Consider the following 24,958-nt stretch of genomic DNA (forward strand, 5'->3'; position numbering starts at 1 on the left):
ACGCCCCCATTTGCCTAATGTTACTCCTGTCCCAACCCGGGATAAAAACTGTTTCATGGAGACTTAATGAACTTCACCTACAAGATTCATATTGTAGAACTCAAAGTGAACAGGCCCTAGACAACTATATAGACCTCGGAGGTCTCAGCGGTGTCACTCTGGGAAGCACACAAGTGTGTTATATGTGGTAAAGTAATACAACTAGGCTCCTACATGAAAAAAGAGAAGGAAGCCCTCACAAACCATCTCCTTCAAAAAATCATAGATCTTGACTCCAGTCATAAAGCCACTTTGGCCTTTGAGGTACTAGCAGAACTGACAGAAGTCAGCCCTGAATAAACTACTGTACAACAGAATAAAATTAGACCACCGCAAATGCCGTAACTGTTACTTTCAGTGGAGCAATAAACCCAGCTTGATGCTAGCAAAGGCCCTATGGTCCCAAAGAGCCAAATCATGCATAGCAGTGATTAAAAATGACAAAGTCAGAGACTGCCAGCTTATGTCGGACATATCAACATCGTTCCACTCATACTATTCACGTCTCTACAACATCTCAGGGAAAGCCCCTTGGGCTGACTCACCAGAAAAGACGCCTCAGATATCTGCATACCTACAGGAGGTTGGGTTCCCCACTCTCTCAGACGCAAATATCTCTCTATTGGAGCAACCATTCACACACGACGAACTAGCGGAAGCAATTAAATCCTTCCCTTTAGGTAAAAACCCCTGGCCCTGATGAGTTCTCAGTCTCTTATTATAAGGTTTTCAAACATAAACTTATCCCCCTGATGGTGCCGGCCTTTTCCACACATTCACTAAAAGCCCACATCACAGTGATGCCTAAAGAGGGCAAAGACCCATCCCAATGCTCAAGCTACCGTCCGATTTCCTCACTCAATGTGGATATTAAACTTTACGCAAAACTCATCGCCAACCAGCTGAAATCTCTTCTCCCGGGCTTAATTCACTCTGACCAGGTTGGTTTTATCACAGGTCGTGAGACTAGGGACTACACAATTAAGGCCATTGATTTGGTTCACTTGGCACTGTCCTCTAATACCCCAGGCTTGCTTTTATCTACAATCGCGGAAAAAACATTTGACCGTATTGATTGATCATTTCTACGGTGCATGCTTGCACACATGGGTCTGGGCCCACTAGCGCTCCACAGGATTTTGGCTCTTTACCACTCGTTCACTGCACATATTAAAATAAACGGGAAGCTCTCGGAACCTGCGTTGATTGGTAATGGTACCAGGCAGGGCTGCCCACTCTCCCCGCTAATTTTTGTGCTCTGTATGGAAGCTCTGGCCAGCTCCATTAGAGAAAATCCTGACATATCAGGGTTACAGGTAGGAGGGGTAGAATATAAATTAGCTCTGTTTGCGGATGACCTTCTGGCCATGGTCACTAATCTGATTATATTGATTCCAAACTTGGTCAAGGAATTCCAGCTTTTTGGTTCCCTGTCTAACTTCAATATTAATTACTCGAAATTGGTGAAACTTAATATCTCATTACCTAACCATGTAGCGGAGGGTATCCAACAAGCGTTTCCCTTCCAATGGCATCCCCATCACATTAAGTACCTGGGTGTGTTGATCCCTAGCGATCTGTGATGTCAATTTTGGTCCTCTAATAGCACGGCTTCGAGCGGAATGAGAGAGTGGAGGGGAAAGAACTTCTCCTGGATTGGTCGGGTTAACATAATTAAGATGAATATCCTTCCCCACATCCTCTATCTACTACAAAGACTTCCAATCCACATGCCCGATAGATGGTTCATTGACTTTCAGAGACTGTTGAGAGACTTCGTCTGGGGAGGTAAAAGACCCTGTATCAAACATGTGCTATACTGCTGCAGACACCAGAGGGGTTTACAACACCCACATTTTCCTTCATACCACAATGCAGTCATGTCAGTCAGGGAGAATTGTGGAATGGACAATCTCTAACAGTGATAAATAGTGGATTGACATTGAGGGTGCAATTCTGCCCTCGCTGCCCTGGTTTACCCCGTGGCTTAGCAAATTACCTTCCATCAAAGATCCCACTATTGGCCCTACCATGTCAAGGTGGTACATTCGGCACATTCAAGACATGGGTTCGAAATGGAATCACACGAGTCGGCCAGCTGATTAACCCCACGGGTGTTTCTCCATTTGTAATAATTCAGGCCAATTGGGAACTGCCAAACTCCAAAATCTGGAGATTTCTCCAAATTAAGCACTTTCTGGCCGCTGGACCTCCCTGCAAAGATACAACAAGAGGTCTTACGGTCTTTTAATTGATTTGTCAATTATATATCTGATATTTCCTGTAAAAACACATAGCCACTTTAGTGGTTTGTTCAACTTGACTATGACGATGCAATCCATTATTAACCATATTGTACCATTTAATATAGAAATATTACACACAAAAAAAGTCAAAAACTCACAGCAAAATAATTCCTTTATCAATCTCTCTCTATATATAATATGTAAATATGTGCACTGTGTGTTTCAAAAATGTATTAATAATAATCTTTATAATAAATGGCTGTCCAGGTGCGATCATCACAAATGTGACATAGCATCTGCAAGAAAACACTTCTTTTGCAACAAATGTGTATAAGCCCTAAATGTGCCCAGTGATTGGGGGTGGTTTGAATTAACAGTGTAGGGAGGGTTGACAGACAATGGCATAAGTAAAGGGGAAACCTATTACAAGTGTTTTCAGATGATGTACAAAGTGCGAAGGAGGCAGGATTAATGATATTGATATTAATAATATTGTCAGTTTATATATGTTCAACAAAGTGATCAGAGAATGGGACCAGTGCAAGCAATCAGAGAGAGGCAATGGAATCAATGTAAGAACCACTAAAGTATCACCAGAGCTGGACTAAGGCTTTAGGGGGGGCACTTAAGACATGGGGGTTATCGTTTTATATACATTTTAGACAAAAACACATGCAAAACTGTGTGCACTACTGTTAGATACACGCAGCTCTGCCTTCACGAGCAGTACACTGTGAAGCGGAGCATACCTCCCAACTGTCCTTGCTGTCTGACCAAACCCTAACTTAGCGAGACAGGTCACCCAAATTCGGGACTACCCCGTTAGATTCAGGACAGTTGGCAGTCTGTCCTGCTCTCTCCTACCTGTTTTTGTCACATTCACCATCTGTGGTTGCTGGTTTATTTTAATCAGTTGCTGCTTGTCTGGATCCTGGAATGCTGGAGGCCCTATTTGGAAAAAATAATGGGTACTTGAAATTTAGAAAATGCCAACCAGCTCCAGCATTAAATCAATAGCACCCATATTAAATAATTTGGCCTTCCTCCAGCCCTAATATTAAAATAATAGTTCTCACATTTGATAAATAGATCTATTTGACTAAACCAGCCCTGACAATAAATGAATAGTATACACATTTAATAAGTATATATACTTCCCTCCAATTAACCTCAGCAAAAAATTAATAGCATTTACGTTTAATATTACCATTTTCCACAACCATCCCCGGCATTAAATAATTCACATTCACATTTAGTAAATAACTCTCCTCCCCAAACTCAGCCCCATATTTAATTAATAGCCCCATGTACCACTAGCTTTAAATTACAGGTCCCGCCACCCCATCCTAATTTAATAGGCCCCACTATTTAATGAAATAGCCCACAAATAAATTAAAGTTCCCCACCATTACCTCACGATGGCTTGTAAAGGCAAGTTTGCCTTTACAAGCCATCGCCCCTTTAAATTTTAGCTGCAAAGTCGCCGATTTCCGGTGACTTGCAGAAATCGGACTTTCATACATTTACCCCTAGGTCTCCCCACATATGTCCCTGATATGCCTCTTGCTCCCTCCATACTTTCATCTTCCAGAAGAGGTCAGGGAGAACGGTTTAATGATGTCCGTATGGAAAACTTGAGTAACATCTAGATGCAGGTTGGGACTAAATACCTGATATTCCTTATTGTTAATTTTACTTCGTAATCCCAATTTTCAAAAAATGGGAGGTTACTTTCACCTGCTATATGGCTATGGAGTGGGAGAATAAATATTAGGCATATAAAATTAAATGAAATCAGTATACACATTCACCATAGATCCAAACGTGAGATTATAGGTTGGAACCACTTTTTCTTTCAGCAAGCGGATAGCTGTGTTACTCAGGTCAAAAGACAATTTTTTGACACAGACTGGGATGATACCTTTTAATCTATGATTCTGGAATCCACACCTGATAGGGGAGAATTTCTTATTATTATAGATTCTTACAGAAACCCTAGGAATATGAAGACAGATGGGACTGGCCCAATGGGCCAAACATGACCCTTCATTTATGTATGAAACATTTTTTAAGATTCCTAAATAATACAACTCAACAATTGCCTTCTACTTCCTACTAGGAATTGTCTTGTAATACTATACACAAATCTTACATCTCTTTTGATGGGCCAGATGAATAGCTCTGATTGCCCAATATGTAGGGTACCACAAGGAGAGGTATAGCCGTGTCTGTGGCAACGCCTAAGAATTCATTTCAAGAGAGAGCTAAAAGGGTCTGCACTACTAAGTCCACCTATGTGAATGGGATATTTTTGGTAATGTTGGCACTACTGTTGCTCTGGCAGAAGGAGGAAACTGTTCTTCTTTAGTACAACTGCTCTGCTGAAAACTATATTGAAAATGTGGGTGGAGTGCTTTTTCCAGCCCTAAAACTTTTCAATGTCAAATGAATATCTTACTTTCTAATGGATTGGATAAGATCTGCCCCATGGAAGGAAATTCTTTATGACACATGAGAGAGACAATTAATTTTGCTATTTGGTGTGGTTGGGGTAGGACTTGCAAAATATTACAGGCAAATGCAGAAGGAAGAAAATATGTTGCTGATCTCTAGGTATGTGCTTTCCAGATATGACTCCACAGATTGTATCCACATCATAGTTTTTAATAAAAAACACCATGGTGTATTGAATCTCTATAACGGATACAAGTGTTTAATAAGCCCAGAGGTAGACAATACCTAGGCAATTATTTATTATTTTACAGTCTAACTCACATTATGGCACACTGTAATTTCATGACAATGCTTGTTCGTTTTGTTTTTATCTGGAAAATTAATAAAAAAACAATTTAAAAAGAAGTGGAGTAGTTAACTTGTACATCCCAAACCAAAACCAGCGTCTCTTTTCGCTGCCCTAAACTACTTGCTCTCTCAGGTGCGCCAGGGAGAAGTGATTATAGCCGGGAACTTTAATGTTGATAGGTCGTCCACTCTGGTACTCCCCCGCCAGTGGCTCGGAGTCCTGTACATCCAAGGCCTTGACGTCACTCCTTTCTCATCATCTTCTCTTTGACTCCTGGAGGATTAGGGAATCCACATCCCGAGATTATATGTTTTATTCTCCGTTCCAAAGAACCTACTCATGAATAGACATGGTCTTTTTCAGCTACCGATGGTCTGGTCTGACTATTCCCCCATATCTGCTGACCTTTCAAACATAGTCTCCTGTCCTCGCCATGCCATCTGGCGCCTCAATGACTTTATCCTCCACGACCCATATCTTACTTTACAACTTTGGACCCTTCTAGATGAATACTTCCTTCTAAATGACCTTCCAGATATGCCCTCAACGACCCTCTGGGGCACCCATAAGGCAGTGGTGCGGGGCCACCGTGTTAGCATGGTATCACGCCGTAAGAAGCTGTCCATCATTAATCATACATCGTTAGCTATTTTGCTCAAGACTTTGGAATGACAACAAAAATCTCTCCAGATGACACTACCCTGACCAGACTCCTAAAGGTACAGTCTGACCTGAATCTCGTTCTCTTGGAGTCCATTGCTGCAGCCCTAAAACGGCTGAGGCAGGCGCTCTACGATAGGGGGACATGGCAGATAGGATCTTAAGCACCCGTCTGAGGGGTCAAAACTCCCAAAACAATGTTATGGCCGTGAAGTCCACCTCTGGCTCAACCATTTATAGCCCTGACCAGACAGGACGCGAGTTTCAGAAGTTCTATTCCACACTATATAACTTCGATAGTTTGAACCCTGGGAGTAAGAAACAAGAGCAGATTTTGCCATTTGGAACAAAATTATGTTTTGGGGGAGTCTTATACAATCTTGTTAAATACCCCACTCCCACGAGCTAGCTCCAACAGGCCAGTGGGTTCAGTGTGAGTCCCAGCATTTTTCGCATGGGGCTGTTATGAACTTACCTTGTCCCCGCTCCGCAGCGCTGTCAGCGTTGTCTGGCAGCTGTGTCTCTGCTGTTCGGCGCTTCTCCCTATGGCACTCCCGCACTTTCGGTTTCTCCCTGCATCGTGTCATGTGACTCCTGGGCGGGGAATTCAAATCTCTATATCTACTCTGCTCTGACACGCTGCTTGTGTCAGAGCAATGTGTTTCCTGTTCCTGGCTACAGTTCCTGTGTTCTTGACCCCTGTGAACCTGCTCCCTGTGTACTACCTGATACCTCCTGTGTACCGACCCGGCTGTGTTACCAACTATTCTCTGGATCTCCCTCTGGTACCGTATACCTGATACCTCCTGTGTACCGACCCGGCTGTGTTACCAACTATTCTCTGGATCTCCCTCTGGCACCGTATACCTAATACCTCCTGTGTACCGACCTGGCTGTGTTACCAACTATTCTCTGGATCTCCCTCTGGTACCGTATACCTGATACCTCCTGTGCACTGACCCGGCTGTGTTACCAGCTATTCTCTGGATCTCCCTCTGGCACCGTATACCTGATATCACCTGTGTACCGACCCGGCCGTGTCTCTGGACCCATATCCTGCCACGCACCCATTGGCTCCGTGCATCTACCGGTTACTGCTCCAGACCTACAACACCTGGAATTAACGGTTAGTGCCTGTACTTGCACCATTTTGTCATATTGCCTGTCTGCCTGCCATCACTTAGAACTTTCTCCCTTACGTCAGTAGGCTAATCTGGGGCCCGCGACCTGCGGTTCTTCGGCAGAAAAGTCCACACTACCTTGCGGTGGTTCTTGGTGAAGACCGGAAGGCCGTTAGACTCCGCGCCCTAGGTAAGCCTGTGCAAATACTGACTAAGGCATCAAAATCGTAACAGGGGCTAATAACCGATTAGAGGTCGGGCATCCGACATACTGGTTTTTGGTTTTTTTTATTCTCCTTCTGCCAGCCAAGACTGCCTTGCACTTGAGCTGATTAAGGATGTGGAGGGAGTTGTGCTGCCAGGTTTTTTTAATAAATTTTTATATATATTTATATATATTTCTGTATATCACAGCTATATATTCTAGTTATCTGTTCTACCTATCTGAATGTATGTTGGAAAGGAGCAGAGAGTGTATTACCCATCCGTTCCGGCTTCTGCAATGGAGCTCTGGGGACCTTAACCATCCATTACGGCTGCCGAAATGGAGCTCCAAAGACCTTAACCATCCGTTCCAGCTGCCGGAATGGGGCTCTGAACATCTTAGCCATTCATTCTGGCTGCCACAACTGGGCTCTCAGTATCTTAGACAATTATTCCAGGTGCCGGAATGGGGTTATGAGTACATTATTCATAAATTCTGGCAGTCAGAATGGGGCTCAGAGTACCCTAACCATCCATTCTGGCTGCCAGAATGGGCCTCAGAGTACCTTACCCATCCATTCCAGCTACTGGGTTGGATGTCTCAATATCTTAGCAATTCATTCCAGATGCCAGAATAGGTGTCTCAATATCTTAGCTGAGTACCATAACCATTGATTCCAGGTGCCGGAATGGATGCCTGAGTACTTTAGACATCCATCCCAGGTTCCATTCTAAGTATCTTGAAAAACTATTTCAAGTGCCAGAATGGGGCTCAGAGTACCGTAACCATCCATTCCGGCTGCCGGAATGGGACTCTGAGTACCTTAACCATCCAATCTGGGTGCCGGAATGGATGCCGGAGTACCTCAGCCATCCATTCCTGGTGCTGCAATGGATGTCTCAGTACCTTAGCCATCCATTCCGAGTGCCGGAATAGATGTCTGAGTATCTTAGCAATCCATTCTGGGTGTCGGAAAAAGGGTTTGTTTATATTAATCATCCATTCAGGGTGCCGGAATGGATGCTAAATGTACTCAGAGCCCCATTCTGGCAGCCGGAATGGATGGTTTAAGCCCCTGAACTCCATTCCAGCAGCCGGAATGGATGGGTAATGTACTGGCCGACCTATTTTGGCACCAAGAATGGATGGCTAAGGTATCAGAGCTCCATTCCAGCAGCCGGAATGGATAGCTAAGGTACTGGCAGCCCCATTCCGGCACCCGGAATGATGAGTAAGTACTTGCAGACTAATTCTGGCAGCTGGAATGGATGGCTAAGGTATTGGCAGACTCATTCCGGCACCCGGAATGAATGGTTAAGGTCCTCAGAGCTCCATTCCAGCAGCTGGAATGAATGGGTAAGGTACTGGCAGACCCATTCTGGCACCCGGAATAATGGGTAAGGTACTCGCAGACCAATTCCGGCACTCGGAATGGATGGTTATGGGTCTCGCAGCTCCATTCCGGCAGCCGGAATGGATGGCTAAGGTACTGTCAGATCCATTCTGGCACCCGGTATGGATGGGTAAGGTCCTCAGAGCTCCATTCCAGCAGCTGGAATGAATGGGTAAGGTACTGGCAGACCCATTCTGGCACCCGGAATAATGGGTAAGGTACTCGCAGACCAATTCCGGCACTCGGAATGGATGGTTATGGGTCTCGCAGCTCCATTCCGGCAGCCGGAATGGATGGCTAAGGTACTGTCAGATCCATTCTGGCACCCGGTATGGATGGGTAAGGTCCTCAGAGGATTCCAGCAGCCGGATTGGGTGGGTAAGGTACTGGCAGACCCATTCTGGCACCCGGAATGACGGGTAAGGTACTCGCAGACCAATTTCGGCACTCGGAATGGATGGTTACGGTCCTTGTTGCTCCATTACGGCAGCCGGAATGGATGGCTAAGGTACTGGCAGACCCAATCCGGCACCCGGAATGGATGGGTAAGGTGCTCATAGCCCTATTCCGTTACTCAGAATGGATGATTAATTTACTCAGAGCCTGAATCTGGCAACTGGAATAAATGCTTAATGTACTCAGACCTCTATTCCGGCACCCGAAATGGATGTCTATGGTACTGGCAGACCCATTCTGGCAGCCGAAACGGATGGCTAAGGTGTTCAGAACCCCATTCCGGCAGCAGGAATGGATGGCTAAGGTACTGGCAGACCCAATCCGGCACCCGGAATGGATGGGTAAGGTGCTCATAGCCCTATTCCGTTACTCAGAATGGATGATTAATTTACTCAGAGCCTGAATCTGGCAACTGGAATAAATGCTTAATGTACTCAGACCTCTATTCCGGCACCCGAAATGGATGTCTATGGTACTGGCAGACCCATTCTGGCAGCCGAAACGGATGGCTAAGGTGTTCAGAACCCCATTCCGGCAGCAGGAATGGATGGTTAAGATCCTCAGAGCGCCATTCCGGCTGCTGAAATGGATGGGTAATGTCCTCGGATCTCCATTCCGGCACCCGGAATGGATGGGTAGTGTCCTCGGGCTCCATTCCGGCAGCTAGAATAGATGGGTAATAGGTGTGATATACAGAAATATATATAAATATATTATGTATATGTGTGTGTATATATATATATATATATATATATATATATATATATATATATATATATATATATATACACACACACACAATACGATATATATTATATATGCAATATAATATGTGGAATAGTTGTTCCATATATTACAGAGAACGTATCTGTGTAGCAGAACAGAATGCCCTATATAGGGAGAGAAAGAGAAAGCACAAGCTTCACTTAAGACACCAAGCAGTAGAGGGCGTTGCAGGGAGCCAAATCATTCCAGCGTTCCGGCATTCCGGCAATTCCAATTTTCAACCACACCCCACATATACTTATAGAAGTTTTAAAACAAGGCTAAGATAAAGTATACTTCCTACATGTTATGCTTATGAGGTTATACATTACACAGAAACTTATCCCCAAGCCACCCCTCTGACTGCAGCTTGGTTTGGTCTACAGTTATAAATAGCAGCTGACACAGCACAGACCAGCCCTCTGGACACCTTGCAGACGGCTTATAGTGGATTTGTGTTGGGTGCTTGGGAGAAATGGCCTCTTGGAGACTTTGTCAGCTTCTCATTCGTGCTGCACCTCGGACAGCAGCTTTCCCCCGGACTGTGTACATCAGCAGACCATGCTTTAGAGCAATGAGCGCCGGTGGTGGGTATAATTAACCCTGTGTGACTCAGAAACCTCTTACAGCTTACTTTCACTCCTCTGCTCTCTGGGGTCAAATAAGTTACTATGTGTACATATTGCAAAAGTATTTTAGTTTTAAATCCCTGTTACTGGAATACTTGTGTTAGAAGGTGGAATGTTCCCTGTGAAGGACAGTTTAGGTCATTGTACATAACTTTGTAGTAGTAAAGTTGACTGTTCTTGCACCTCCTCTAGTCACGTACTGCACTACTAACTGATCCAATCCCAGAGACACTGAACAGGTGACACCCAGCTCACTGATACTCTACTGTGTCTGTATGACCTTGCTCTCAGCAATGCACACTCCTGTTTAGGGTATAATGAGAGACGTGATGTTTAGTTTCTGACTTTCATTTGCTCTGTTTTAGTTTCTTTACTCGGGAGCTTATTTTTTTTTATTTGTAATCTGTAGTAGTACATGATAACACAAGGGACTTTCTCAGATGTATATTGTTTACAAATGGCTCCATTGATTTTGGTCCTGGTGTAATTGAGATATATATATATATATATATATATATATATATATATATATATATATATATATATATATATACATTTATTTTCCGGATTTCTCATGTTTATACTGGCCCTATGATTTCTTATTTTTGATATTTGCCAAGTGTACATAATCTATAATGGTTTCCCTCTTTTAACTAGTGTGCATTCTTACAAAGCATGCACTGCATTAAAAAGTGCCATTCATTTACCATTCCTGTCAGGTTGGCTTTCAAACACTAGGGATAATTGCACATGGCTGTCCAGACTGTGTCCCATCTTTGTTGCAGTATATGGAAGTCAGCTGTTGGAACTAGGGATCCTTGCCCTTATCACTCTTATTTGTAGCTTGAGTTTTTATTTACATATGTAAAGATTAAACTTAATTTGTCAGGATAAGCTGCATTTGAACATACTGAGGCATTTCCACTGCAGAGCAAATTTAACCTGGCAAACTAGGCAGATATTCACAACACTCTCATCTGGGCAACTGCTTCAGTGGAGCACCATTAGCACAATCCAGCAGCTGTTTATATAGAATGCACTTTAGTAGGCTCTCAAAAATGAATGCTGGTACAAACTCCACACAGATAAGGCCATGGTCGGGAATTGAACTCATGCCCCCAGTGCTGTGAGGCAGAAGTGCTAACCACTAAGCCACTGTGCTGCTTCAAAAAAATAAAGGCAGACCCATGTCTTAAAATGTGGATTGCATTAAGGTAAGAGACAAAGGGTCCCAATATGATAGTAGGCAGTAGTTTGCAATGTAGTCAGTACTAGTAAACTAAGGGGCATATTTAACAAATCACGGTAGTGCACTATTGTGCACTTACCGTGGAATTAAAGTCCCGATGTGCCCTGTGCAAATTTATTAAAGGTGCATCGCAGCAGATATCATGGATATCTGCTGCTTTGCACTCCTGATCGTTTTTGCGAGCAGTCACCATTCAACAGAATGGTGACTGCTCTGGCGTACATTATCAGAATTGAAGAAATCCACTGCTGTCAGCTCTGCTCCGAAGAGCAGAGCTGGACAGCGCATGTGTGGAGGGATCACATGATCCCTCCCTGTCACTCAGCGCGCTCTCTCTGCAATGATAGTTGCAGAGACAGAGTGGGGACTTTGTGCGCATGTGCACTGCACATGCGCAATTGAAGGAAGAAGAGGAGATCCCGAGACAGCGCATCCGAAGAGGGGGGTAAGTGTGATTTTTTTTTTTCTATCACAGAAACAGCAGTTTTTCGGAACTGCTGTTTCTGTGTTCCCTTTTTAATAAATTTGAGAAATAGTTCAATCCTTATCCTTGCGATAAGGATTGATAACTATTTCTCACTTTTGCTGATTAATGATAAATGTGCCCCTTAATCTGAGAATACAAAAATGTAGTTCTAGATCAGTGAACCAGATGCACTTCAGGGGATGCATGGGTAGCCCTCTAACCTCCAAAAGGGCTACACAATAACTTTAATCTCCAGATCAAGTTAAACAATACTTTTCATCAAAGAAAGAGACCAATGTCTGTAATCAGCTGGCATTTTAAACACTTGTTAGACAAGTGTTACATGCTGTAACAAACTAATCTCACAATTATTCAGGAAAGAGTTGGGGAACCTCGGTTGAAGGCTTGGAGGGCTGGTTACTCCCCATCACTGTTCCTGATATTTGAAAGAAAAATTACAGAAAATGAACTAATCATAAAAACCACATTACTGTCAAAACTTCTTAGACAGACATTTGTATGGCTTTTAGCAAACAAAAGGGAGTGTTCATAATTACCATGTCGCCACCAAAAACTGAGGCATTGGCTTCCTTCCTATTGAACCTCCCTAAAGGTCACTGACATTAGAACCTCCGTTAAGGTCACTGACATTAGGAAGGACATAAAATATGTAAATAAGTAAACACTTAGCAATTATTATATATAGGCATTGTTAAATCAGAAAACTTAATAGGAATACCAATTTGTGCTCTCACATGCCAGGAGCTGTCCCTCTATATACGAGTCTGTGTCCCTGCAGTATCGCACTCTGTCCTGAGTGCGTACTGATAACATGACCAAATCCACGTTGTTGGTCTGGTCTCCAGGATATGTTTCGTACACCATGGCACCCAGTGTTTGTCCAGGCTTGTTAGTGTTTTAAAATTGGCTACAAGACAACGTTAGAAATTGTGAAAAAAAAATTGCCCAATTTTGTGTTTAGGTATTCCCACTGATGATGAGCAGGCAACTGGACTTGAGAGAAAAATCCTGCAAGGTCTGAAGAAAGGAGAGGTATATTGCTTCATGAATGTGGTTCATTTATAGCTTTTTATTTACCCACCCTCATAGAAAATGTTCAAGAATTGTCAAATGCAAAGGAAATAGATTCTACATTTAGTCTTGGCACCTCTGTAGATAAAAGCACACCCTAATTTTGTTTACTATTCACTGAACCTATTTTAACTAACTTAACCTGTTTATTGATATTTAATTGGACACATTTAGAAGCTTACAAGAACATGAAATAGTTGTAGGTTAGACAAGTTTTTTATTTAATTATTTTTCACAAAAGTGCTGGCACAGATTGCTCTTTGCTCTGTGAAAGTAATTACATAGACTGGAGTTGGATATATACCACTCTGTTCTTGTGTATACCACTTATCTGACTACCTGGATTTCTGGTGACTTGAACAGGCCAGACATGTAGAGATCTTGTCACCGGCTCAAGATTCAAGAAACCGGATAAAGGTCTAGTGCAGGGGTAGGCAACATGCAGCTCTCCAGGTGTTGTAAAACTACAAGTCCCAGCATGATTTGCCAGCAGATAGGTAGCAAGACATGCTGGGATCTGTAGTTTCACAACACCTGGAGAGCCGCAGGTTGCCTACCCCTGGTCTAGTGTGACTGCACACATGGGTAGTCAAATTGCATGAGGTTTGGAGTGAACAACCAAACGCTGTCACAATGGGCAGTTGGTGCAGTCAGGTAATGACTGCACATGCAGGCAGACTGCTGTCATATTCTAGCCGCATTTATAAACATGCCAGATAATCCTATTTTCATTAAAATAATTACCAGTCTTTTTTGTTTGGGGGGTCACATGTGTGGGTGGACGAATTGGATAGATGTGACCATTGTTGGTCAGACTGAATGGCTAGATCCCATTTTGCTTGATTATTGCAGGTGGACAATTACCCCATTTTCTGTCTGTGTCTGAAATATAGGCAGATATAAATTATCTCTGCTGCCATTTGTGGTTTGTTGAGCATCGCATAAATGCCGAATTTCAGGACAATTTTATCCTCATTGGTCTCCTCTTTAGCACTACTAAAGATGCAAATAAATTGATTTTTGACTGCCAGAGTATTTTAAACCTAAACACAACTATAGACAGCTAAAATGTTTGAAGTTCTGGCGTTGATCTGAGCTGGTTTTAAATGTTCGGTGATGATGGTGATCGCAGTGTGTACAATTAATGACTGCCCACATAATTGTACATGTATGACACCAAATTGCACATGGGTCTTGCAGCCTGTGTGCCATAATGCCATAACACAAGTGTCCATTAATCTAATCGCAGAAAGTCTACCAGTCTCTTATCCATGCTCATGTGCCAGGACCTCTCTGTTGCTTTAGAAAGTATTAATCACTAGTTTTCACTCCATTGTCATTCGTGATCATTCTCTCTTGGTTCACTTATCAAACTGCTCCTTCATTGTCTCTCCCACTCAAACTATCTGTTGGTTACACAAGAATCTGTTCTCGACCCTCTGCTTTTCTCCCTGTACACCTCTTCTGGCAAACTAATTAGTTCACTCGTTTTCAGTACCACCTCTACCCTGATGACACCTAAATTTACACCTCTGCCCTTTCTTCTGCTATTTGTGTCCAACTGTGTATCTCCATTGATGTGCCAACCCCAATTAAAGCTCAGCACGTCCAAAAACTTATTTTCCTTCCTCCCAGAGGTAACAATTCAATTCTCCGTCAGTCGGCAGCACCTAGTGCCACAATTTATGGTCTCCCAAGCTCAGTTACTTTGGCTCTGCTGACTGCTTTACTCTTCATTCTTTTAGTCCGGTTGTCGTCACCTCTGTAATACTGATAGAATATCCCCTTTACTTTCCCAAGGCACCACTAAAAGTCCATTTAGTTATCCTTATCCATTCTCTCATCTCCCACCTCAACTACTGAAACTTATTCACCAAAATCATCTATTCCTGTTCCAGTCTGTCCTAAATTCTGTGGCAAGACTGATCTTCCCCTCACCATTCCAGAACATGTTTTCTCCCTTTTTTTCTTTAAATAATTAAATTTGCCCAGCTAAGTAGCAAAAACTAAAATTTTGCATGTGGTCGTGAGAGCAAAAGATTACATAGCTTCAAAAGCCAATTCAGAGACTCAACATTGTCGGCAGTGGAGGACAATGAGGAGTTAATTGCAGGAGTCTGGCCGGTGTCTTGGCTTCTGATCTGGGAGGAGGGGTTTAAGTATTTACCATGGATTGCAGAGATTTATAAAGTAGCACTGAACACACTTCTACTTTTACCTGAGAAGTGTCCCTTTCCCATTTCCCCCCTCCCCTCAATACAGGTTGAATGGGTCATTTGGTTTCTTCAAGGAGATTGTAGAGAGGTGCGCCAATAATAAAATATAAAGATTATAAAAATTATTATGCATAAAACTGGCGGAAATTCTGTATAGAAAAATACATTTATTAATTCAAAATAATCAATAATGCAAACACAATTGCAGTGAGATTAGTATAGCAGAAGATACCTAATAAAAAAACAATTAAAGTGTATACTCTAAAAAAAAAAAAAAAAAAAAAAAAAAAATGTAAATGACAAAATCCTGAGCACGGTCAATATAAGTGTTAATATATCGCATATGACTGATTGAATACACTATATGGTGGGTGGCCAGTCCACTCCTAATTTATGTCCATAAATGGCTGTATTAAAAAAAAAGTCTAATCATAAATAGTGTGATATTAGATACAAAGTTTACCTCGGTCTTGGGTAAAAGGTAGTATAAACTTGCCCGAGTAATATAGTGGCTGATGGGAAGAGTCTGCCCCCTTTCTCAGTATGAGCTCAGTACAAATTTAAATCCACGGTCCATCTTGAAAGTCATTAGTTTCTAATGAAACGCATCGATTGCTTCTTCTTTGCTACTTTCAATATTGGACTTTATTTTCCTCAGTACGGTCCTATTCAATTTTGTTACCTTCTTATGGCTGTCTATCGTTCACTCAGATCTCAGTACTCCAGTTTTATGCATAATAATTTTTAGAATCTTTATATTTTATTATTGGCGCACCTCTCTACAATCTCCTTCTAGCTATTCGTTAAGGATTGGCACCCCTTTTGATTGGTTGCGACATATTGATTCCATACAATTTAATTTACTACATATGTATACTAGATATTTCATTTTTTTGTACATTTGGATTCTTCAGACTGCCAAATACCACAGATCTTGGTGTGTGTATATATATATATATATATATATATATATATATATATATATATATATATATATATATATATATATATATATATATATATATATATATATATATATATATATAATATATATACCGGTATATGTGTAATATCGTAAAGTAACCTTTTGTTTAGTCACTGACCCAACTGTTTTAAGTGTCATTGTTTCAAGTCGTTAAGCTGCTTTCTTTTCCTTTGAAGGATCCTTTCAGCATCTTGAAACCAAAGTCCTATCCAGGAACCAAAGAAAATCCGCATATTGTGCCCGCCGTTAACAAACAAAGACTTGTTGGTTGCATATGTAAGTATTCAATTACTGGTAACACTTTCACTCAGAATAATAGCTTATGTAACAATTTAGATAATGGATAGCAGAATAATTACAATTCTCTATACACTTGCTAGATATTAGATCAGCTCTGTTTTCATCAGCAAATATGCAAATTATATTTTGTGTTTAATTTTGTTTCCTCAATGGCAGCCTTAACAAATAGGTTTAAGTCCCTGATCAGCTGAGAAACAGGAAAACACTGCCAAAGGGTATATAAAGTGGCTTCCTTTTCTGAGTGTCTGAATAACTTCCCAAGCTATCCCAGAAAACATAGACAACATGGGTGGGTAATATCAGGGCTGCCATGGAGTCTTCCAAGGAAATTATCAATATAATTGGCTTATTTCCTTTTTTGGACTCCTGGTAGCCCTAAAGCAATAGTACAATTGAGTGAATGCCTGAGCAAGATGAAATCATATCGCGTTTAGGCAGTCACTCAATAATTGGGTGGGCTCAAGTAAAAGACCAACACAAAATATGTTGCAAATAAAATGTATTGATCCATAGTCTGGAGGATCTTTCTGACAAGCTCTGCATCCCTAGATCAGTGTTCTCCCCAGAAATGTTTGCCAGCTGGGTGGCATTAAGAAGCAACTGGGTGGGGGCAGTTGTAGTAATTTGCAATAATAATGAAAAATGTTGGAGGTTATTGCTCACACCTGTCAGGACTGGTCAGACTGGTGGTCAGTGGTCTAACACACACAAGCTGGCTGTAGTGCTCACATAGAGCCTGTTATAATAGGAGAAACAATGGTTTATGCTATTGTAAAAAGACTGTTGGACTCTAAGAGCTGGGTGGCAAGGAAAAACAGCCGGATGGAGCACCCCAGAAATAGGTCCTGGGGAGAACACTGCCTAGATGACATCATATCCCAGAGGTAATGTCTGGAGAAGGTAGGAAGTGAGGACCACCCTGTTTCTTTGCAGATCTTTCACAGAAGTTTTAGCTCTGCAAGCCAAAGTGGTTGCATCTTGAATAGGCCATTTGTATATCGGGCACCTTTCATCCATTCACCTTATAGGCTTGTGTAATGACTTCACAGATCCACCTTACAAGTGAATCTTTGGATGGAGTGACCTTGACAGACTACTCCAGAATGTATGAAAAGTTGATCAGTCGTCTTAGCTCTTTTGTCCTAGAAAGGTAGATGGGTAAGGTCCAATGTATTTAGCCACCTTTCTTCTTTAGATGGCTGTTGGCAGAGAAAAGAAAGATGGCAGTATAATCTCCTAATATAAAATGTAGACACTATCTTTGGTAAAAAGCAGGATTTGTCTGTAACATTACTTTATCTGAATAAATGTTTAAAAGTGGTTTTGTGCAAATCGGAATTCTCTTTACTGCCTGAAAAAATTTGATACAAGATCTGATGCCAAGTATTGACTTTTAAGGTACGGAGACCTTTCTCTGGGCTGCCTTGAAAAAAATATAACCTGTGGGATGTTCAGAGACTGGATTAAATTATTTGTTTGCACCACTCTACTACAATTTTTGTTTTCTGGCTTTCAACAACCCTGCAATTTATCAGACAACCCTTTACTCATGAGCAATGACCAGTCAATGTCCACTCCATTAAGGAGAGGGTACCTAGGTTTGGAAGAACTGGATTGTGGTGTAGGAGGTTTGTTCAGAGTTGTAGAGGCCAGGGCTGCTCTAGAAGCATCTCCCAAGCTACTACAAACTCTGGTCACCAAGGCCAAAAGAGAAGAATCACTATAGTTTCTACTGGTCTCTCCTGTATTTCCTCCGTGCGTGGAATGAGAGGGGTAAAGGATGAAATACATACTTCAGATGAATGTTCCAGGACCTTGTCCGTAGCATTTAATACTTCTGTTCTGGAATCTGACAAGTGTAAAACCAATTTACCTTTTGTGTTCTGAATTTATTTGAGGTATTCCAAATTTCTGTACCAGCATCTGAAAAACTTGTTTGGGTAATATCCACTCTCCTGGATGGATCTAATTGTGACTGAGTCTGCACAGTGTTCTTTCCTGCCACATGAAGTGCTGAAAAAGGCATTAAGTTGTTTTCTGCTCATATCAGTTGTCCGAAGTGTTTCTTACTCTGCCATCATGGCTTTGCTCCTGCTGCCTCCTTTTAGTTATATAAATGCCACCACAGTCTGGATGTCTGTGACATAGATGTTGAAAGTGTGTAAATGGTAGTCAAACTGCCATGATATCCAAAATGTTTGCATGTAACTTAATCTCCTCCTGTAATCCCTGGTACCAGTTGAGTGTGTAAATCTATTGCCCCAATCTCTGAAGCTGGAATCTGTTAACAGCACTTATTCTGGTTTTGTGAGCAGTACTCTATTGGTTTCCAATGCTGAATCTTGCCAACGGTTAAGTGAATTCCTGGCACTCATGGAAGCCTGATGCCATAATATAAGGATTCTGGATTGTGCTCCCACTGGATGAGTAATACCAACTGAAATTTTCTCTTGTTCCATCTTGCCCACAGCAGGACAACTATTGTGGATGAAAACATCCCTTGATGTCTGAGATAGTCCCGTATTGTAGGTTGCCCCAATGTCTGAATCTGATGTTGGATGTATTTTGTATTCTTTCCTCTTGAGTAACACTTTCTCTTACTGTATCTATCTGGACTCTTAGGAACCGTATTTGTTGTGAAGGTGTAAGAGGACCCGGTCATATTTGACCCATCTGTGTTCCTTTAGAAAAGAGATCACCTTGATTGTCATTGCTTAGGGCACTCAAAGGATATTGCACATCACCAGGATATCTTTCAGATAGGGCCAGACCGCATGCAACCCAGCAGTCATGAGGGCTACCAATATCTTGGTAAATGTTCTTGGTGATGTAAAAAGGCCAAAAGGTATACTGGTAAACTGGAAATGGCACCCTAGAACAAGAAAATCTGAGAATCAAGTTTTACACTGCCACTTGAAATCTATTTGTCAGAAAATCTCCATTCTCTATTGCATTGAGAATAGAACTTAGGGACTCCATCCGAAAATGCTTCATCTATACAATGTGGTTGAGCCCCAAGTCTAAAATTGTCTGTAAATCTCGATTGCTTCTTCAGTAGAAAAACCTGGAGTTGAAGCCAGTCTCTCTCTGGGAGCTAAAGAAATCACTCTTCCATCAACATCTGTAGACTGTTGTGCAACGACTCCAGACTCACTGGAGAGGACAAATTCTCAGACTTCACAGAAATGTCTTCCTTTGGCAATTTTTGGAATTCTACATTGTAACCCTAGGATTTAATGTCCAGCACACAGCCATCCTGAGTAGTGTGTGACCATATATTTACATACTTTGAAATCCTGCCTTCCGCAATAGTCTCTGGCAGTTGCACTGTCCATAAGCCAAGAGTCTGAATCCTCTTCCTTGTACCTGAAGTAATGAAAAGTTTGATTAGATATACTACCCCTAAACTACTTATGATACTGCTCACAAGGGCAGGTGTTGACAAGATATCAACAATGATGACCTTTTAGATCTCATCAGTTACCACAGAATTCTATCTCCTGTAATCTTATGAGACATCAATTCCAACTTGTCTGCATAAATGAAAGAACCTTCAATGAAGCAATGTTTAGAAGTTGCTTAGATTTTAGGTCTGCTGCCCAAAATTGTAACCAAAGGGCTCTTCTCGCTACTGAAGCCACATTCCTGATGAATCTAAAGATGCCTCGCGTAAGAAATCCATTATTTTTCTCAACGTCCATACTTCTAAGCAAGTCATCTCTACTGATTTTCTCCTGCGTATCTTTTGCACAAGGTATCCAGCCAGATCCTGAGTGCTTTTGAGAATGATGACATAGCTACCTCTTACTTGATTGCAGTCCCTGAAGAAATAAATCTTTTCTCCATCTTTCCATTCATTGGATCCCTTAATGGACTTCCATCTTCTAGTGGAATAGTAGTTTTAGCTGGCTACAGCCAGATCCATTTTAGGGTTAGCCTGATGTTCAGCCAGTTGTTCCCATTCTCTATTAATGAGGTCTTTAATAATTATATGAACCACAAATACTCTGCCTTTACATTTTGCACTTAAAGAAGTCTTGCAATGATATCTGAGTTGATAAATCCTACATCCCCATTACCTTGTTAATGTTTTAGAAGGCTTTCCATTATTAAATGATCTCGGTTCTATTTCTGCTGCTTCACTATTCAAAGAAATTGCATAATGTCCAAGGGACTCCACTGATCCATATATAGAGCGCCCTGTGGGTCCGTGCTTGCAGGCTATGCTGGGTCTCCACAGCGGTGCATCTAGCGCTGAGTGCTCTCTGATGTGGTTCACTGCTACTTGCTGTATCATACCTGACCTGGAAATAACTTCTGACACAAGCGCGCTCTAACACAGCAGTTGATTTTCCGAACCTTCCTTGTTTGCTGCCAACAGGGAGACAATGCACCTGTGTTTGCATCTTGTAGGCAACTAGCAGTCCATAGCACCACTCCTTCCTCAGCCAGCATTCATAACTGGTGTGACACTGAGGCCCTCTGTGTCCTGCTCTGGGAATATCGTGGTAAGCCCTTAAAGAACCATTCTCTATACTATGACATTGCCTATACCAGGGGTAGACAACCTGCGGCTCTCCAGGTGTTGTGAAACTACAAATCCCAGCATGCCTTGCCATCTGTTGGTTATCTACTGGCAAAGCATGCTGGGACTTGTAGTTTCACAACACCTGGAGAGCAGCAGGTTGCCTACCCCTGGCCTATACTCTGCTGAAGAGACAGGAAAAATACACTTACGACAATGAGTCTTAACGTTTTCCTTTGCCTGTCTCTGCTCAGCTGATTGCGGAGATACACATTCGTTAGAGCTGCCAGGGAGTCCGAGGAGGAAAAGTAGTTACTGGATGCATTGTGGAGGTCCAAATGTATTATGGAGTTTTTTTTTGACCCTTTTTCTGGTTTATAGCCTATTGTATGTGTCTACTGTTGGAGAGAGTGTTCCTCTATCACAACATATTCTTGATGCAACATTTTACCACCCAATTTGAGAGATAATCTTAACAGTTTCCATTCACATTGGTAGACTCAATTAGCCACAAGGTGACTCACTGTGGCTGAGACACATTGCACCTGAGAGTTTACTAAAATCTCCACTTGTTTTCCCTCACGTTCCATAGAGATGTGAGGAAAATGAGCAGAGAATTTTGTACCGTAATAGCCGGCTCTGTGTGCAGCCAGTGGCACCTCTCAGCTAATTGAATCTGCCCCCGGGACTGTTTGTAGAACTGAGGGGCACCACTTATGTACCCTCTTGCATTAAGCTTTATATAATGCAACATGAAGTCATTGATATTTTTTTTGATTTTTTTTTTTTTTTCTATTTGCAAAAACTCCTAAAGCTAACATTCTTTTAGTGCCCAAACTCTGGCCTATGTTGTTATAGCAACCAGTTTTTTACTTGTATTTATTTCTATGGGGAACAGTGGGTGAAGGACAGGCTGCACATCTTACTATTGTACCGGTACGCATGGTCTTGTCTTGCAGATTATTTTAAAATATAATTATATCATACTGATGGGTAAGGCTATCCAAGTGTTGCATACACTCTACTTTTTTAAATTTAGAATACATCTTATTTTTTTGAGAAATGAGAGAAAACAAATATCAGGTAGCAGAGACTTGGCTTGTTAACATCCAACAACTAGTAGTAATATGTACATTTAAATTACTTCTGAAGGATTATAGTGTATTATGACATGCATGTAATTATAACTATTTTTTTTTATTTTTTTTTAAAAACCCTAAATAAAATTATCATAGAAAAGGAAACAAATTAAAATAGGCAGCACTCAAGATGTACAGAAATGGTAAGCAATAGAAGCCTGCCTTTACAGTCTTTATTTAGTGGGAAACTGTTAAGGACCGAGTAGTGCGAGATCCTCAACTACTAGAACTGCTGCATGAGATGTACAACTATAGCAGCCCCCTTGATGAGGAACTTGTTGCATTCCACAACACTCTGTTGCCCCCAGGACTTAGACTCAGGTAGTAGCAGTTGTTGATCCAGCACCTGCCCAGTGGAGAGGAGTAGATAGAAACACAGTCTGAGTTAATGAGCATCCAAGATATATTGGCAGAACTCTTGAGCCAGAATGAGCAACCAGAATGTATTTGGCATACAGCGGAATCCTTTAAACCATCCAGCGGTCAGGGCAGGTAGAGATATGAGAGCAAATCTGTTTAACAAAGTCAAGACTCAGGAGTGGAGAGGACACCAATTCCTATAAACAACCAGGGTCAAACACTGATAGTAGAACAGGCCAGGGTACAAGGCACTCTAGGCCGTCGGAACTATCACCAGCATTGGTATGCTGCCAGGAAGAGGTTTATAAAGGCAGCAGCACAAATCAGAACTGCAGGAACAATAGCTGCAGGTAGTGTGGTATGTGGCTGCCAGACTGATAGCTGAATGAAGCTTGTAACTATTTGCCTAGCAACCAGCTGAATTGGTGAACTGCAGGAATGATCCTACACACAGTAGCAGTAATTGCACAGATGATAGATCAAACAAACAGGAGAGCTTTTATTTCTTAACATGTACTGGCTGTAAGAATAGGACATCACCTAATATAGTAAATGTGTAGGTAGCCTGGGATGGGTGGCTGATATTTATCTATGGAGTTTGTTTGGAAAGTGTATTGGGTAGGTCTTCCTAATGGGAAAAATACCACTGTGAGTAGAGTCATTCTAAAAATGTTGAGCAGAGCCTTTATTTATCACAAAAGGCAGTTTTATCAACAATCCTGTTTTTAGTTGTTTGACTAGACTATTTATTTGGACAAGGAAAACGCCAGCCAATACACTCCAGTTGGGTAATGTTACCCAGAGGCCAAATATGTTGTTATATTTTTTATTTTATTTTTATTGGCACGGAGCCTCCTGGCTTTACAGGTAATTACAGTACAAAGATATTTCAGCAAGAAAATAATTTCCCCATTGGTATGGTTTCAGTGTATCTTTCAAGCAATTTATAAACTGTATTTTCCCCGCAAATAGTGTTCAATACCACTAGCCTATTAACAGGATGGTGTAACTGCATTTTGTTACATGTACTGTAGACAGGGGATGAATTAACTATGAACTACCTAGAGGTGATGGTTATATAAATTGATCTTAATTATTAATAAACTTTAATTGAAATATATTGTTTTAGGTGAAGAAGACAATTCTCAAGTCATTTGGTTCTGGATCCATGATGGGCAAGTAAACCGCTGTCCAGAGTGTGGTTCCCACTACAAGCTTGTGCCGTATGAGCTACCACACTGATGAGGATGACTTGTAATACCCATGTCTACCACTTATTGACCCAAAGAAATGTTTTATTAATACACTCTAAACTGTTGATTATAATCTGTGTGTCTTTATTCACTCCCATATAAATTTGTAACAGCCCCATAACGGGCTTTTCTATTAAGGGGGCAAATCATCCAGTTATGGTCATTTCTGCTGTTGTCCCTTCCTAGTGAGTTAGGTTGATGATCAAAGGTCGATACCTTCTTAAAAGTGTAGAATTTTGGTGGAAAATCAATATCTAAATTTGGCCAGGAATGGAACTTACAATGCACTTTGCCTTTAATCATAGGCAGTCATTCATATGTGAGCTCTGATGTATGCAACCTGTGTGGTGCCATAATCTGTTTCTGGGGTTACCTGATTTGACCATAAATATTGGAAGTGGCTATGGTTCCAGAACAATAGCACACTGACACTCACTGATTCTGTGTGCATCTATGCTAATGCTAAACATCATGTAGTTTTACTGGGGAAACAGTGGAATCCTGTTTGGCAGGCACGATGATTAGCTTCTGGTTGAAGTATATTGGTGCCTCAGGTGGCGGCTAGTAATTTAGAGTTTTGTGCATTTTAAACTTGTGTTGCTTATTGTATTAGACATGACCTAGGAGAATTATATGTAAATAACTATCTCCTACATTGCAGGTTGTGTTCCTTAATCCGTTGAACCTGCAAGCACCAGTAAACTTTGATCACCCTACTGCAAACAGTATTAGACAAATGTATGGGTTCAGTATATTCATCTTTAAGTAAATGTTACCAATCTTAAGTTTTCACATAAGATTGGTATTGTTAATGAACGGTAAATCAAGTACAGAAAGTGGGTGTATCAATGAAGGAAATAAGTGCACTTGTGTTTTGAGGATGCAGCCTATGAATCTGCAAACTAGTATTGCTGGGAATGGAACATGCCCTTTAATTTATCAGTTACTGGAAAATGGCAACATCAATAAACAATGGACATAGATAGATTAACTTCTGCCTCAGTTAGTTTGCAGTGGTACACAAAGTCAGAGATTAACAGTACCCAATGTGTAGCC

General features: G+C 41.5%; 1 protein-coding gene across 1 annotated transcript; it reads left to right on the forward strand.

Annotated features, from left to right (window-relative positions):
* The first annotated feature begins 10,092 nt into the window (after positions 1–10,092).
* On the forward strand, positions 10,093–23,975 carry LOC142161150 (cytochrome c oxidase subunit 5B, mitochondrial-like). The gene is made up of 4 exons (XM_075216444.1): positions 10,093–10,275; positions 13,015–13,085; positions 16,502–16,601; positions 23,779–23,975. Exons 1-4 carry the CDS (start codon positions 10,164–10,166, stop codon positions 23,889–23,891), a joined length of 396 nt encoding a protein of 131 aa, XP_075072545.1. The 5' UTR covers positions 10,093–10,163; the 3' UTR covers positions 23,892–23,975.
* Positions 23,976–24,958: the final 983 nt, after the last annotated feature.

This window comes from Mixophyes fleayi, chromosome 6, assembly GCF_038048845.1.
Source record: "Mixophyes fleayi isolate aMixFle1 chromosome 6, aMixFle1.hap1, whole genome shotgun sequence".
Classification (NCBI taxonomy): domain Eukaryota; kingdom Metazoa; phylum Chordata; class Amphibia; order Anura; family Limnodynastidae; genus Mixophyes; species Mixophyes fleayi.